General features: G+C 40.2%; 1 protein-coding gene across 3 annotated transcripts; it reads right to left on the minus strand.

Annotated features, from left to right (window-relative positions):
• Positions 1–2,476: 2,476 nt before the first annotated feature.
• arf3a (ADP-ribosylation factor 3a) lies at positions 2,477–8,230 on the minus strand. Of its 3 annotated transcripts, none has more exons than XM_044112159.1 (5): positions 8,073–8,230; positions 5,102–5,277; positions 4,902–5,012; positions 3,862–3,986; positions 2,477–3,752 (listed from the first exon to the last, which is right to left on the minus strand). In XM_044112159.1, the coding sequence occupies exons 1-5, from the start codon at positions 8,174–8,176 to the stop codon at positions 3,591–3,593; spliced, it is 678 nt and encodes a 225-aa protein (XP_043968094.1). In that variant the 5' UTR covers positions 8,177–8,230; the 3' UTR covers positions 2,477–3,590. The 3 variants fall into 3 exon arrangements, with proteins under 3 accessions (XP_043968094.1, XP_043968109.1, XP_043968101.1); XM_044112174.1 differs by having other exon boundaries at positions 5,102–5,266; positions 8,073–8,136; XM_044112166.1 differs by lacking the exon at positions 8,073–8,230 and adding an exon at positions 5,361–8,046.
• Between the last annotated feature and the right edge of the window lie 7,230 nt (positions 8,231–15,460).

The raw sequence follows: 15,460 nt of genomic DNA on the forward strand, positions 1-15,460 counted from the left end.
GCTTGTGCAGAAAAATCTATGCGAAGGAACTTTTTTTTTTTAAATATCCCGTTTCTGATGTTAAACTTTTGCATTAAATCTGATCTGGGTTAAATTTGGATTGAAGTAGAAAATTAAGCGATAACTTTTTTAGAAGTTGAAAAGTACGGAATTGTCTAATACATTTCTGTCCAGTAGGGGGAGCCAGAGTATGAGCTTTGGCTCCTGGAGTCCCAGTCTGCTGCAGGTGGACTCAGTGTCAGTGTTCATAAATGCAAGGTCATTTAAAAAAAAAAAAATTACTTATTAGTTGTTATACTTGCTAATGCTATGTAGACTTATATCCAGTTAGGACTGTTAAGATCAAATAAAACTTTGCACAACCTTGGATCGGTGTAATCAGGAGTCGGCCACAAAGTGACGCAAACATCATTTAGGGTGAAAAAGTTTAGGATGTGACATACTGCACTGCATCAATAACACACATAAAAAAACAACAACAAAAAAACATTTTTTGGTTTTAGTCCTATGCTTTAGATGAATAAGTGATGATTTCCTTCAGTGTCTGGGTCAGCGTCCTGGTGGCCCTGTCCGGTGGAGACGCAAACTATGAGCGCTCCCCGCTGTGGCCTTTTGCAGCGACCACTCCCTTCAGAGATTGATGAATTGATTGTGTGGCTGCTGCCAGTGTGTCTGTGCCCTGGGCGAAGGTGTCCCGGTTACGGGTGGGAATCCCAGCTATGGCATCCGCCCTGGGGCCGCCATTGTAGCCGTCCTGCAGGGGGCCCCGGGGGGGAGCTGGTGACTCTGGGAGCAGCTCCGGCTCACATACTGCTGTCACACCCTTGGAGACACAGCTGCATCCTTCCCCCGCCCTCTCCACCCCACACAAGCCCTACTGATCAGCTCAGAGAAAACGAGTGCACAAGGGAACTAGAAGACTATGCCAAAGTTTTCTTAATGCCAACAGCTTCGGATGAACGTGGAGAGAAGAAAAAACAAACAAACATGTAAAGACATTTTTTTCCACACCTGTTTAAGCAATTCTTTTGGTGTCCACCACCACTTTAGAATATGTCAATAAAACACAATACTACACAGAATTTTTCTTCTTGTTTTAGGACCTTCAGTACAATGTACTTACTTACAGATTTGGATATATGAGGAATTAGGAAAAAGGAAATCCACATTTGGAGCAACTCCAGACTTTTCAAGACTGCCTCTAAGGAGGCCAATACTGTTTTATGTACAGTCATGTGTTAAAACATTTATTTATATGCAAATATTTATTGGTCTCATCTAGTATTCTAACCCAACGTTTTAATTCACTATCAGCAAAAAAATCATCATAATTAATGTCGCAGGCTTGAAAACATCCTTGTGTAATCAAACTTAGTGAAATGAGCTGACGTAAATGAACTTTTCAAAAATTCGTCGAACATAACTGTACGGTCAAAGTGTTCGAATACTGAGCTTAAAGCAAAAACATTACACATTGAAGCAGAAACAAGAGAAATCAGTTTCATTTGGTCGTTTATTGGTTTTTGAAATACGAGGAATCATCAGATCATTCTTAATTTTGACACCAGTTTGTGTTTACGTCCTGTTCATATTCTAATAGAGTTTCCATCTGAGTCAATTTCTGGAAACACATCAGAACAAAATGTTGCCCGGCCTCGTTTCTCTTCACCTGACGATGATAATAATAATAATGATAATAGTAATAATAACTATAATCTCTGAAAGAAGGATGTTTAACCACAACAATGTCACAGATATCAGGTGAAATACTGGACGTGTTCTCCACAAACAAACCTGTCATCAAAGAGAAAAGAAACCACTGACATAATAAGGCCACAAAATGAAAATTCACAGCAAACAGAACATGGTAGATAAACACGTCACACTCACACGCACAAGCTGTTGTCGGTCGTAATCAGCTGCCAACACGCTGGCCCATTTATCTACACTGAGACTAACAGTGGATCACTTCTCCTGCCACGGTTACATACAGTATATACAGTTGCGCGGCGACATAAAAAAAAAGCATGCTCGTTTGCATATTAGAAGGCTTTTTTTTTTTCGGTAAACTTTACACAAATTCATGACAATTGTTTTAGTACAGCATTGATCCAACCAGCAGCAGTGATTCTGACTAACAAATATAGTCTGAAGGAAACAGGCTAGTACAGTATATTTCACTTTTAATTACACATCTTTTACAGTATTAACATGCCTTATGATGCAGTATGACTTTCAATCGCTCTCTCTTGTTCTCTGACCGTGCGAAAACTCAAGGCATAAGAAAAATCGACCTGAAACGACGAAATTAAACCAAAATGAAGGAACAGAAGGACGAGCGGAACAGGGCAGTGCGTTCGTGTGTAGAGCGATAAATGACAATGTGCGACGAGACACACGCGGAGATCTGGTTGACAAAAGCCGCAACGCGTGTGACGAACGAGCAGAGCCCCGTCGGATGACGAAGCCGAAGCAGAGAAATTGGATTTTCTAATAAATAAACATTCAGAACCGAGTAAGCGCTAAAAACTGCCAATCACATGCGGTGCTGAATCACTCTCTGCAGGCGAGGCTGTTTTTTCCTTTTTTCTCTCCTCGCTAAGCTGGTAGAGAGTGGCTGTCTGTTCTGTCGTCTGCATTAACTTGGATATCACATCTCGCTGAGGCCGGATGAGTTGTCTTTAACCCTCTCTGAGCCATCGAGAACATTTGTTTTATGGTATTTACAGCAGGAGCCACAAGATCCAAATGAGGGATATTTCCATGCAGGTTGGGAAGCAGCAATAATGCACAGTTAAGCTGTAGAGGCTTTCTTTTGTTTTTGCTTTTTCACACAGCTGCCGGCACATTGCACATCGCATTAAAAAAGAAGAAATCATTCAATGCACTTAGAGCTCAACATCAACCGATAAATAAACAAACGAAGGCGATCATTCATATCGGCACCGGCGGAGTTCTTGTTTCTTGAAATAAATAGAGAAATAAATATGTGTAAAATAAATACAATCTTGAACCTAATTCGCTCTGTCACGTCAATCAAACCTGGGGAGCACAATTCCACACCAGTGAAAGCTTATATTGTCTGAGCCTGTAGAAGCGTACCGCATGTAAAATTGTGAGTTGATGTCCTAGCATACAATCCCTCTGCACATTTACGACATTCTTTGCAATTTACACCAAGTTCGTGGATTCTAACGTGAGGCGGTTCTGCCGTCATGTTCTGAAAATGGCAAAAATTGGATGTAAATCACAGACTGTAAAGAAGTGGAGTCATTCGCCTTCATTGTAATGTCACACAATTAAGTCCCAATATTTGACGCGTTCAGTCTGAAAAGCATGGATCAGTTTTGATCAGCTTTGACACAATTTGTTTGTAAATCATTAAATAAAAAAAAAAATAAAATAAATCAAATAAAAATCTCACCACAGATCCAAACGAGTCGAATGAATCAAAAGTACAGAAACGGAAAGATAGAAATATCAGCGGGGAGAGTCTATCTCCTGGGAGCTTTTTGAGTGATTTCTCTCTATTTAGTGAACACAACAGACTTACTGCAACCTTCCACCCAGACTCTTCCCCGACCAGCTCCTCACTTCTTGTTCTTCAGCTGGTTGGCCAGCCAGTCCAGGCCCTCGTAGAGGCCGTCCCCGCTGGTGGCGCAGGTGGCCTGGATGTACCAGTTGCGGTGGCGTAAGGAGTGCAGGCCCAGCTTGTCGGTGATCTCTGCGGCGTTCATGGCGTTGGGCAGGTCCTGGGCAAAAACCACGCGGAGCAGAGCGGTCAGGCGAGGAAACCCCTCAGCTGAGGGAAAAAAACGGAGAGGAAGCACGTGGTATAAGGAGGTAAGAAGAGGACTTCACCTGTTTGTTGGCGAAGACGAGAAGGACGGCGTCCCGCAGCTCGTCCTCGGCTAGCATCCTCATCAGCTCCTCGCGGGCTTCGTTGACCCTCTCGCGGTCATTGCTGTCCACCACGAAAATCAGACCTGCATAAAAAAACCCCCCAAAAAAACAAAAAAGAAAGTAAAAGGATTAAACAAACCCAACCCCCCAATGTCACAATAAAAAAAGGCCTACATGTTGTTGAAACAAATTCTGTTAGAGGTTATTTCAAAATGTCTGAAACAGAAAATGAAGCTGAGCTAAAGCATTAGTCAGATGTGCCCTCAAGTGCTGTAGGCGAGCGTTCTGCTGCCTCGTTAGCAACCAAGTGCAGAAGCCTGAATGTATTTTATTGGGATTTTATGTAACAAAATATAAGAAGCGGAATGAAAATGAGGAGAAAGAAATCTTTAAAAATGTGCCGTGCATTTGTTTATGACCTTTGAAACAGCAATTCTGATGCAATTAATCTATTTTTACTTTGATCAATTTACTTTGTGCAAAAACACTTCATCTCAGTAAAATTAGAAGGAGTCTCTGTGCTCTGCAAATCTTGCAAGAGATTCTAACTTCCCATTAGCTCCCACCAATTACACTTTCCCTACTAAAACCGTGCTCCCCAATGCTGCCACCACCATGTCTTCTGGTGGAGATCATGTGTCTAGTGTGATGGGTCACACAGTGTTTTGAGTGAAATGTTGGTCTCATTTCATTAGAAAAACCTTCTTCCGCGTGTTTGCTGCCTCCCTCATGGCTTTTGTTTTGCCACTTTAGCAAAGAAGTAGGATTTGTGAGGTGAATGACTAATAATTGCTCTGTGGACAGATTCTTCAATCTCATTCTCTTTCTATTTTGGAAGGATGGACAGAACTCTGTTATGTTTTTAAGATGATCAAAAAGGAGAGGACTGGATACAAATGCACATCAAACATTTCAGTTCTTTTTTTCTTGCAAAATATTTTTTAAAAAGTGGATTCTTCTGTAATCTGACAAAACTGAAAAAAAGTTCCGGAGCTCGCCTTGAGTGTTCTGGAAGTAATGTCTCCAAAGCGGACGGATCTTGTCCTGGCCACCCACGTCCCACACGGTGAAGCTGATGTTCTTGTATTCCACCGTCTCCACGTTGAAGCCTGAACAAGAAGACACAGCACATGGAGTGAGGCGTCGGGCAGATGCTTATCGCCACGCGGACTGGCTGAGTTCTTCTCTCGCCACGGACCGATTGTGGGGATGGTGGTGACGATCTCCCCCAGCTTCAGCTTGTAGAGGATGGTGGTCTTCCCGGCGGCGTCCAAGCCCACCATGAGGATCCTCATTTCTTTTTTGCCTATCAGGCTCTTCAGCAGGTTCCCAAAGATGTTTCCCATGATGCCTCGGACCTCAGCTGCAACAGAACTGTGAGACAGGTGACTGAGCAGCAAAGCGGGTGCAAATACAGTCATGAAGGAAAAAAAAAAGAAGAAAAAAGCGATTCCTACCAACATTTCAGTCTTAGTACACACCAGGATTTGGCTTTAGAAGCGATGACTTGATATACTTTTTAGACAATTGCCTCATTGTCTTGTGGAAGGATCAGTTGCTGTGATTGAATATCTGTAATTTGGTCTAATGTCTAAAGGGGCCCTGTCATGTTAAAGGACACATAACGTAACCTGTGACGGACTGACAACGTTTCCCGCCTGTCACTCCAATGGCTGCTTCAGATGGGCACCAGCCCCCCGATGACCCTAAGCGGGTGTGGGCCAAGCGGGTTTAGCGGGTGGATGTCTAAAGGAAGAACCCTTCTCTTTACAACCTTTTCAAGCATGTTCAATCTCCTTCTAATGCCGCTACCATGAACTTTGGAAAAAGAACCGCTGACTCTTCCTGGATTGATGGGCAACGACGATTGCTTCCCAAAGGTCATTGCTGATGTCTTCCCTACTTGGCTTCGGGCTGACTCACACGTGATCCAGACCAACAAACGAGCAAAACTCCTGCGTCCATAGAGGTGGTCACACTTTCTGACGATCAAACCATTCACGTCCGTTTGATTAGCAGGATCAGGCCGCTACAGTGTACTTAGCTTCCTCGCATCACTTTCTTTCCCCCCCGTGACTTCGGACGGCCAGAACCACGGCTGAAATGTTAGCGCCTCAGCAACATCTAAGGGGAAAGTCTGTAAAATTCCACTTCACACGCTGACAGGCGGCTGACCCGGCTCTGCTACTGTAAACAGCTACTTTTACACTACTGCTCTCTGGATCTCTGCTGTTAGGTGGATCAGCTTTCATGTGAAGCAGGTTAACTACCCATTCAGCTGTTTGCTGGCAACTAAAGGAACGCAAGTAGAACGATCAAATTGCACGATAAAGGGCACATAACGTCGTCTGTGAGTTTGTATGGAACACACAATCGATACACTATAAAAAACATCCTGTTGTCTTAACTTAAAGAAATCTTAGATGTATTATTATTTTATGTCACTGTGATTAAAAATTCCCTTTTATATTTTAGCTTTATAAAACGCACTTGCCTGTGTGAATAAAATAAAACAGATTTAATTCAAATATTTAATTAAACGGAACATCTTTATGGCATTCTAGATTGTTTTTGTTTGTTTTGCAATACGTATTTTCACAATAATCCATAATCTCTGAAAACTGTTAAATAAAAAACAAACAAAGCCAGGGGGGAAAAAAAAGAGAGCCATTATTTATTTATTTATAGTGTCTAAAATCTGAATTAGTCCGATTGTCATGACCAATCTTGAACTCAAGCATTAAGATGATTACTGTATATTTAAAACGGTGAGAGCTGCAGTAATAACCTTTAGATTTCCAACGTCATTTAATCAACTACAGCCACTGTCAGAGAGCTTGTTGATACAGAGATTGAAGATAGAAAATGATGAGAAATAGATGTTGCTGCTTTTTATTTTTATTCATTTTAGCTGTGTCCCTGACCACTACCATGAGAAAATTCCTCTAGATCAGCAATGTACCCTTAGGTGGGACAGAAGGCGCAGAGAAATGGTTAGGATGTTTTATTCCTTTAAGCAATCAAGCGTAATGTGTGCAATAGGACCCAAAACAGGAATGAGCTATTGGGAAATCGTCCTGACTTAAGTGTGGTCAAACTAGTAAATGAGGTTTCCAGGGAACGGAATTGATTGTCCAGCAAAAGCCCACAGATGTCAGATTGGCTTGAGATCTGGGGAACCTGGAGGTCAAGTGAACATCTCAAACTCATCGTTGTGATCCTCAAGTCATGTTTTCCCTTACAGCAAGGCATTACACTGCTGAAAAAGGCCAAAGCCATCAAACTGTCAATGATCTTAAACTATGCTTAGTTATGGTAGGAGTCATAGCAACATCTGCATACCGGTTTGCCTTCCAGATTATTTCCCTACTTCTAGTAAATCAAAGCTGGAGATAAAAGCTTCACTTGCTGCCTGTTATTATCAGTGGGCTCAATGTTATGCCAGATCTGTGTTTTTCGTTCACTTCCACATGCAATATCTATTTAGCAACTTTGTAGTGAAGATATGAATTATCAATACCATTTTATCTCAACAAATGTAAAACATTTTTACAGAGCAGCGTTGAGATTTGCCATAGAGTTCACTCTCTATGGCCCTTAGTAGTATTGACCCTTTAATAGGCCAACTCTGCTGTTAACTTCTGCCAACGCATTTCACCTCAGAGACACTTAATGTTAGCAAGGTTTTCACGTGGGGCGTCACAATCCTCACTCTGGAAATCATTGTCACATTTCAGAGCCAATAACAAATATTTTATACAACATGAGCAAGAAGGAGCTGCTAGCACAGCCTGTTACAGCTGCAGAGCGCTGCTCATACATCTGTCATAATGCGAGGCGAAGGGAAGGGAGATGCTGCAGTCCGGGCAGCCGATGGCCCCGACTCGTTTCTCCGGTCTGGATACGACAGCTGGTCAGGTGTGCCTCTTTGCTTCTGATATCAGCTCATGATTTTTGGGGCATTCAGAGAGAAAATGTACGCGTCAATTTGTGCGCTGTAATCCCCGCGTACAGTCACGACGAAAAAACGGCCGGATATCGTCGATAACACGACAGTTTACAAAGACAGGTGCGTTTAAGGACGTTGGAACAGCGGCGTAATATTTCACAAATTAAAACTTGAACACATCTGCTGAAATCTTCACCTTTTCCATCTCATTCACACTTACCCGTCAACGGCAGGCAGGACACCAGCTGGATTCAGCAGGCAAAGGACTGGATGATAGTCTCGCGATGACTTTAGGCTTTGCTGCAGTGAGTTCTCGCGATGCATTGGACGCTATGAACGCATCTCACGTTTGCCATCCTCAGGTGACTTTCTCAAAAAGCAGGTGGACTGCGGGCACGCAGCTGCTCTCCACCTGCGTATTCAGTACGAAACAACTACATAAATAAATATAAAGTCCCGAGAAATCTTCTCAAACGCTTCAGTAGCGTGTCTTCTGTCAAATTTATTTTTAAAAAATCACTACAACCGTCAACATGACAAGGTTATCATTTTATTTATACATTATTGGAACATTCCAGAAAAGCAGAAAATCCCTTAAAAGTCTGTTTCAAGGAATCATTTTAAAATGTGAAACTTATATATGGCTTCTTTTGTTTTTCCAGAGAGTTATACATTTCCAGTGATTATTTCTTTTAAATATTGGAGACATTTTATCACAAATTTTTAGTATGTACCCTTTTACATAAAGTACTGCATCAGTGCAAGAAAAAAACAAAAGAACAACAAAATTTATTTTTAATTAGCTGCTAGCTTTGCTGCTAATTAACACTTGAAACACATCAGTGTGTGTGTAATTAATTAACATGATTTATGAAGGTCACTTTTTCATTGATTTAATTTATGGAGATGTCACAGTACTTCAATAATAGTCTAATTATGCAATGCTTGTATAAATATGAGCATGGAAGGATGGATGGGTGGGAAAAAATATCTTACACATGTTCTTATTTTATTTTCACGGACCTGTAACATTTTGAAGACTAATTTTAAGTGTTTATTCTCAAACTCATAAAATAAACAGTTTGTATCAATAAAACAAATGGCAAAATGGTTATTTGTCTTTCCACATTTCAGAAGAAAAAAAACTTATCGTCAGCATATTGTTAATACACCATCCTCTCGGTGAAAATATATATTTTTTGTTTTATTACAGGAGCCCAGACAAGGAATCCTAAGTAACATAAAGTCTTCTGGCAAGCATGCTTAAATAATTAACACAGGAATCATCTTTATGAATAAGTCATTGCCTGACTGTAATTGGATGCCAAGTGATACTTCCTGGCAGAAGCCGCTCTTGTGTCACAAATAATAAAAGTGACACAAGAGGCAGCAGAACAAAGTGAATTAATATCTGTTTTGGTTTAATCTACTTCAGTCATTGTTTTGGTATTTTATCATGTGACGGACGCTTGTTTATCCACCAGAACTGAAGCAGTGTGATTAAATGACACAACCTGAAACCAGCTCGGCAGCCGTGGGTGAATCCAGCATTTGCCTCTCTCCTTCCGCTGTGTTGCGTGTCAGTCAGCGATCCGGTAAAAGATGTGTTTATCAATTCAGCGGCGAAGGCTGGGGAATCAAAAAGGGAGCAGATGTTTGCAGCTGCACACCAGATTACGGGGTGGAGTGGATGGTGGGGGAGCAGGCCCGGTTTTGGAGCTCGGCGAGGGTTACAGGGGGGTTACGGCGGGCTCGGGTGGCGGCGGGAGAGGTAGGGTGGGGAGTTATGACTTAAAGAAGCCTTTCCTCTGATGTGTCTGCCAGCACGCACCCCAAGCAAATACAATCACAAGAGTCGCTGGTTCTGCTAGCTGAACTAATGAGGGCCTGCACGTTGAGGGCAGGGGCTTTGATGTTCTGGGTAGCTGGCTCCTTGTGTTTTCTCTCCCGCTCTCCTTCTCTGCCTGTCCCACATCAAAAAATGCAAGGGGAGTTGAGAAGCAGATGTTTTGAGGCACATTTTTATACACAGTACAGTTCATTCACCCCATCTCAGTAACTCTGTTTGTCCACTGCTGCTGCATCACCACTGCGTGAAGGGCAAGAAGACCTATTTCCCCCACATCTTCATATCCAACTAAACACTCTAAATCGCCTTACTTTATACATATAATCATCGTGTCAGTCAAGGCGGGTGACTTTTATCTCTCCTGACTTCCTCGCCTTGCCTGCCTCTCTTTAATTTCAGCCCAATCTGGATGTCATTACTCAAGGGGGGGTGGCTATAGGGGCAGTCTATGTGTTGCTACGCATGTGTCTCTGCAACGACGAGGGGGAGAACGGGGAAGAAAGAAAAAGTCCACCCAACCTCTGTCTCACACATGGGAGAAACAGTGACAGGAAATTCCCTTATGCAGCAGCTCCAGGGTGAAATGATAAAGGAATGAAGAAATGCAAACCAGAAATCCAGGCCTTCATCATTCCAAGCCATTTGCAGTCTCCTGCTTATACCTTCCCTGCGTAACCCCTCCTCAACTCCCTCAAAAAAAAAAAAAAAAAAAAAAAAGATATAAAAGGGGGAGAGCACACTGTTAGACTTTTTATTGTAATTTTACAGTACCTTACTGGCAACACTGTTGCCAGTAAGTTACTGTAGAATGGCAACTACAGTACCTTACTGGCAACAGTGTTGCCAGTAAGGTACTGTAGTTGCCATTCTACAGTAACTTACTGGCAACAGTGTTGCCAGTAAGTTACTGTAATTGCCATTCTACAGTAACTTACTGGCAACTTACTGGCAACAGTGTTGCCAGTAAGTTACTGTAATTGCCATTCTACAGTAACTTACTGGCAACAGTGTTGCCAGTAAGTTACTGTAATTGACATTCTACAGTAACTTACTGGCAACTTACTGGCAACAGTGTTGCCTGTAAGTTACTGTAATTGACATTCTACAGTAACCTACTGGCAACAGTGTTGCCAGTAGGTTACTGTAATTACCATTCCACAGTACCTTTACTGTTATGATATTTCACAGTTAATTTTTACTGTGAGTGTGCTTTGCAGTTATAACTGCTTTACTGTAAATGTAGTTTATAGCATAAAACTGTAAATGTATTTTATAGTAAAGCTGGTCTACTGTAAACTTGTTTCACAACATAATGTCAGTTTTACTGTAAATTAAAGTTTACATTTTTTAATACAAGAATATTTTACCATAAACTGAAAAATTTCATAAAAGAAATTTTAGTCCAAGTACTGTGAATAAAAACAGGTATTTATTTTCAGCAGATTTGTTGACATAAAATCCATTTATATATTCACAATGTCATAAAGAACAATGTCACAATACAATATAATGTGCTATAAAACAACAAAACCATAGAACACACTACAGGTCATGTCAATATTTTTTATGGCACATGTATGTATCAACATGAACATGTGTGCATCAAGTACCAGCCATAAACTATTAAAAGACTGACTTTTAAAAAATATATAGAATATACTTAACTTCATTTGAATATGAACTGTATTTCATTCAATATGGACACTTGAATGCATCTGGATCCAATAACAGTAACAATCTTTACATAACCTTTTCTATTTGTTGCACACTGTACAACAAAAGAACAATTAAAAAAATTGGGCACTACAAATTTTATGTACCACATCAGGTATGCACCAACATGAACACGTATATCATTCAAATGGTGAACAGTCAAAAACCAGCAGAGGCTGCATTGTCAGAAAGCAGTTAACAGTAGCTTAAATGTGCTCTGTTACACAATACATCACAATAACAGTGCAAGTGTGATAATGTACTGTATGGTAGGCATTCATATCAATAAATATTGTTATATCAGATGCATTTCCTACATCAGAAGAACTTTTATTCCATTCGTCAAACAAAATCAGTGGGATCCATCTTGTGGAAGCTGAACTGTAAAGAATAAGACAGACGATGTGGGAGGTCATGAGATGGTCAGGAAGTTATCTACATTTTCAAATCGACAGGAAGGCTGACAAATTAAGCTGAAGTGACAATGTCCAAATGCATAAAACCATTGGCATAAAGCAGCATTAAGGTGATAATTTGTTTAAAAAAAAATCAATTGCACTGAAGTGATAATAGAAGCTGCATAAAGAATGAGCAGGACTGGCTTCACTTCAGGTTTTTGGATTGTTTATGGCAAAAGCAGTCAGTCAGTCTTCACTAATTCAAACGATTGCGTACTGTATTGAGACCCTGCAAATGTCCCCAAGGAGACGATGAAATACAACATGTCATAACAATCTTTTTAGTCATTTTGTTGGTGGACAATAAAGACAATAAAATAATAAACATTTGGTAAAATGCTTACCTAGTTGGAAGTCCTCCATTCAAATTCAGCGAGTCGTTTGAGGAAGGTGTTGATCCAGGAGTTGACACTGACTACTTTCCTCTTGACTTCCCGTCTTGCGGCTTGTACTGACTTTGGCTGTGCATTTGGTACCAACATCTGGATTGATCCTCACAAAGAATCTTTTAACAGAAATAAAATATATTAATTGTATTTTTTTAAATGAAGACATACAATACAGCAATCAGCTATGGTTCTTCATCATCAGTCAAACTGTCATTAAATTTAATTCATAAATGGTTTGGTGTAGAGTACTTACCGTTGTATCATCTCCAGCGTGGTGGATGCCGACTCCTGATACTCCAGATTGAAGTCATAATATGACCCAAAAAGACAGCAAGGACGCTGGCAAAGTCATGTAGTTGCTCAGGCTGGAAAAATACCTTCTCCTCCATACTGACCATCCACCGGGTTGCAGACATCAAGCTATTTCCTAAAATAGACAAACCCTTGTCAGGCTAACGCTAGTGAGTAAAAGTACAGACTACCATAACTATTACATAGATTGCTACAAAAAATTATAGTGATAGAAAATATTCCTCTTACCAAGCATGATTACCCTTGGTGTTGTAGGTAAGGTCATTTCCATCTCAACAGACATCTTGGTGGAAGATACCTTTGAAACATAAAAGGAAAACTCTTAAATATGAATTACTGGTAGTAATTTATATTTAAAGGGCCAAGTTCACCCAGATTACAAGGTTTTGAGAACCTCACCCCAGAGACTAGACTAGACTTTACCCCTACATCCTGCTACCACTCTGAAACAGCGGATGTGAATGACAGTTTGTGAGGCTAAATGAATTTTTTTAAAGCATTACATTCCACAAATACAGTATCTGAATGGCTAAGTACAATATGGGTTAACGAAATGTTTGTAATTTGGGTGAATTGATACCTTTAACAAATTAATTGAACAATTCTGATTTAAGATGTGTGTTTTAAGTTAAGAGTCGATATAAAATTACATCAACCAAGATGAAGATTGAGTCTTTTCTTCTTGAAATGTTTTCTTTTTTCTCTGACGGAAGTAGGACATTGCTCTATTCCACAACAAACCGATAATTAGCTGTGTGTTGATGTTTCTTCACATGAGTACAAAATTCTCTAAATTCTGAAGTACAAATGCTGCAGAATTTACACCTGTACATAGTTGCACCTGTTAGTACTGACTTAACTTTAAATTTGTAAGAGCATGGTTTAAACAGGTGAACAGTCCTTATATGGAACCAGGCTTGGAAATTAACTTTTTGTCCACCTGCCACTGTGGCTGAACCAACTCAAAAAATAACAGAAACCACTTGAATGTTTTCCACCTTTGTCCTCATTTACAGACTCTTATACACTATGTTGGAGATGTAATGCTACTTTAGCAGGCTAACTAGCTGTAGCAAGCTCAAAGTTATAGATTAGGTTAGCTGCTCCTCTACATTTCCAGATTATTTTGTGGCTTCAAATATGTTTGAAGAGCTGTCTTTTTACCTGTTGTCTTGTCTTTTCAAGAGTTGAAACTATGTTAGCACTCAGCAGGACAGAACTGCACAGCCACTTGGAGGGAAAAAGCTTGGGAGTTAAAAAAAAGTCATCTGACAAAAAGAAAAAAAAGAACAACGTTAGAATTCATCCTTGTTGACCTAGCTAATCTGCACTCTTAACATTTGCAAGGTCATGGTTTAAACAAATGAACAGTTATTAGATTATTTTATTATCTAATAAAATAATTAGATAATTAGTTATTAGTTATTTAAAAAAGGGGGGGGGAATCAATTATCAGTTAACGTTATATGTTCGACAAAGGATGTAACAACAATGCTAACAGACACTCAGCACTGAGCTTATCTCAACCCAAAGCTAGTCGTTCGAGGAAGATTTAGCGGCAAAAGTCAAGCTAAAACCTTCGGTAAAATTAGCACCTTAGCTAACGTTAATTCCGAACCAGCTCAAAAAATAACACCATCATATTTTTCTATCTTTCACCTCATGCTAAGTTATAGCATTATAGCATGATGCTATAAGTTACGTTAGCTCCATCTAAAATGTACATATCCAGATTAGGTTTTGGCTTCAAACAGTTTTCTAAGAAGTGTTTTTTACCTGTATTATGAAGAGCTGAAGCAGTGTGAGCCCACAGCACCGCGACAGAGCTGCACTTGCACTTGGACGGAAAAAGCTTCGGAGTTTAAAACAAACGTCATCAGAAAAACGTTGGAAGCGAAGCCACCCTTGATGACGTAGCTAGATAAACTGCATATTAATGTTAGCTAGGATGTGAAAAAAACAAAAGTACATGCTCTCTTTCTGCCTTAAAATATGTTAACCACTAAAGGAGTAAAAATACAGAAACAGGGAACCACGATGAAACATCTATGATGACCGTTGGAAATCAAATAGAATTCTTACATGGCCAGCGCAAAGACATTATAAGTGCAGTACCACTACTGCAATGTGTAAACAGTAAATTACAACTTCAAAACATACAGTAAGTTACTGTAATACTATGTACTACACCCATAATGCAATGCAAATTACAGTAACTAATTGTAAAGATGTTTTATGTTAGTTTTACTGGGCATTTTGTGGTATTTAGCTGTAAAAAATACAGTAAAGGCTAACAGTGCAAGATATTATAAATACAGTACCACTACTGCAATGTGTAAACAGTAAATTACTGCAACTTCAAAACATACAGTAAGTTACTGTAATACTATGTCCTTTACCCATAATGCAATGCAAATTACAGTAACTAATTGTAAAGATGTTTTATGTTAGTTTTACTGGGCATTTTGCGGTATTTTGCTGTAGAAAATACAGCAAAGGCTAACAGTGCAGTCAACTCAGCCACTGGCACTGTCATTCCTCTGGAGTCGAGAGATATTTACCAAAGTCCCTACAAACAAAACTTAATTGGCATTAAATCCTATGTGGCAGAAAGGCTTTTCCCAGCAGGCTGAGCACAAAGACAGTTTGGATTATCTAAGATATCCAAGAATGCAGTCATCATAAATCAAGTCCTGTGGCGACATTAGCATTTCGCTACATCCACAGTTCATGCAGGCGTGCATGGTTTTGATTGTGCCGTGTGTATGTCGAAGCACATACACACATCTTTCCGCATAGACGCGTCCATTTCTATACGCGTTTGTATTTTTCGCTCGTCTGTCCCCTCAGCAACAGACGTGGAGCGTCCCGGACAGCGAGCGGTTCA

The sequence above is a fragment of the Gambusia affinis genome, linkage group LG01 (assembly GCF_019740435.1).
Source record: "Gambusia affinis linkage group LG01, SWU_Gaff_1.0, whole genome shotgun sequence".
In the NCBI taxonomy this organism is placed as follows: domain Eukaryota; kingdom Metazoa; phylum Chordata; class Actinopteri; order Cyprinodontiformes; family Poeciliidae; genus Gambusia; species Gambusia affinis.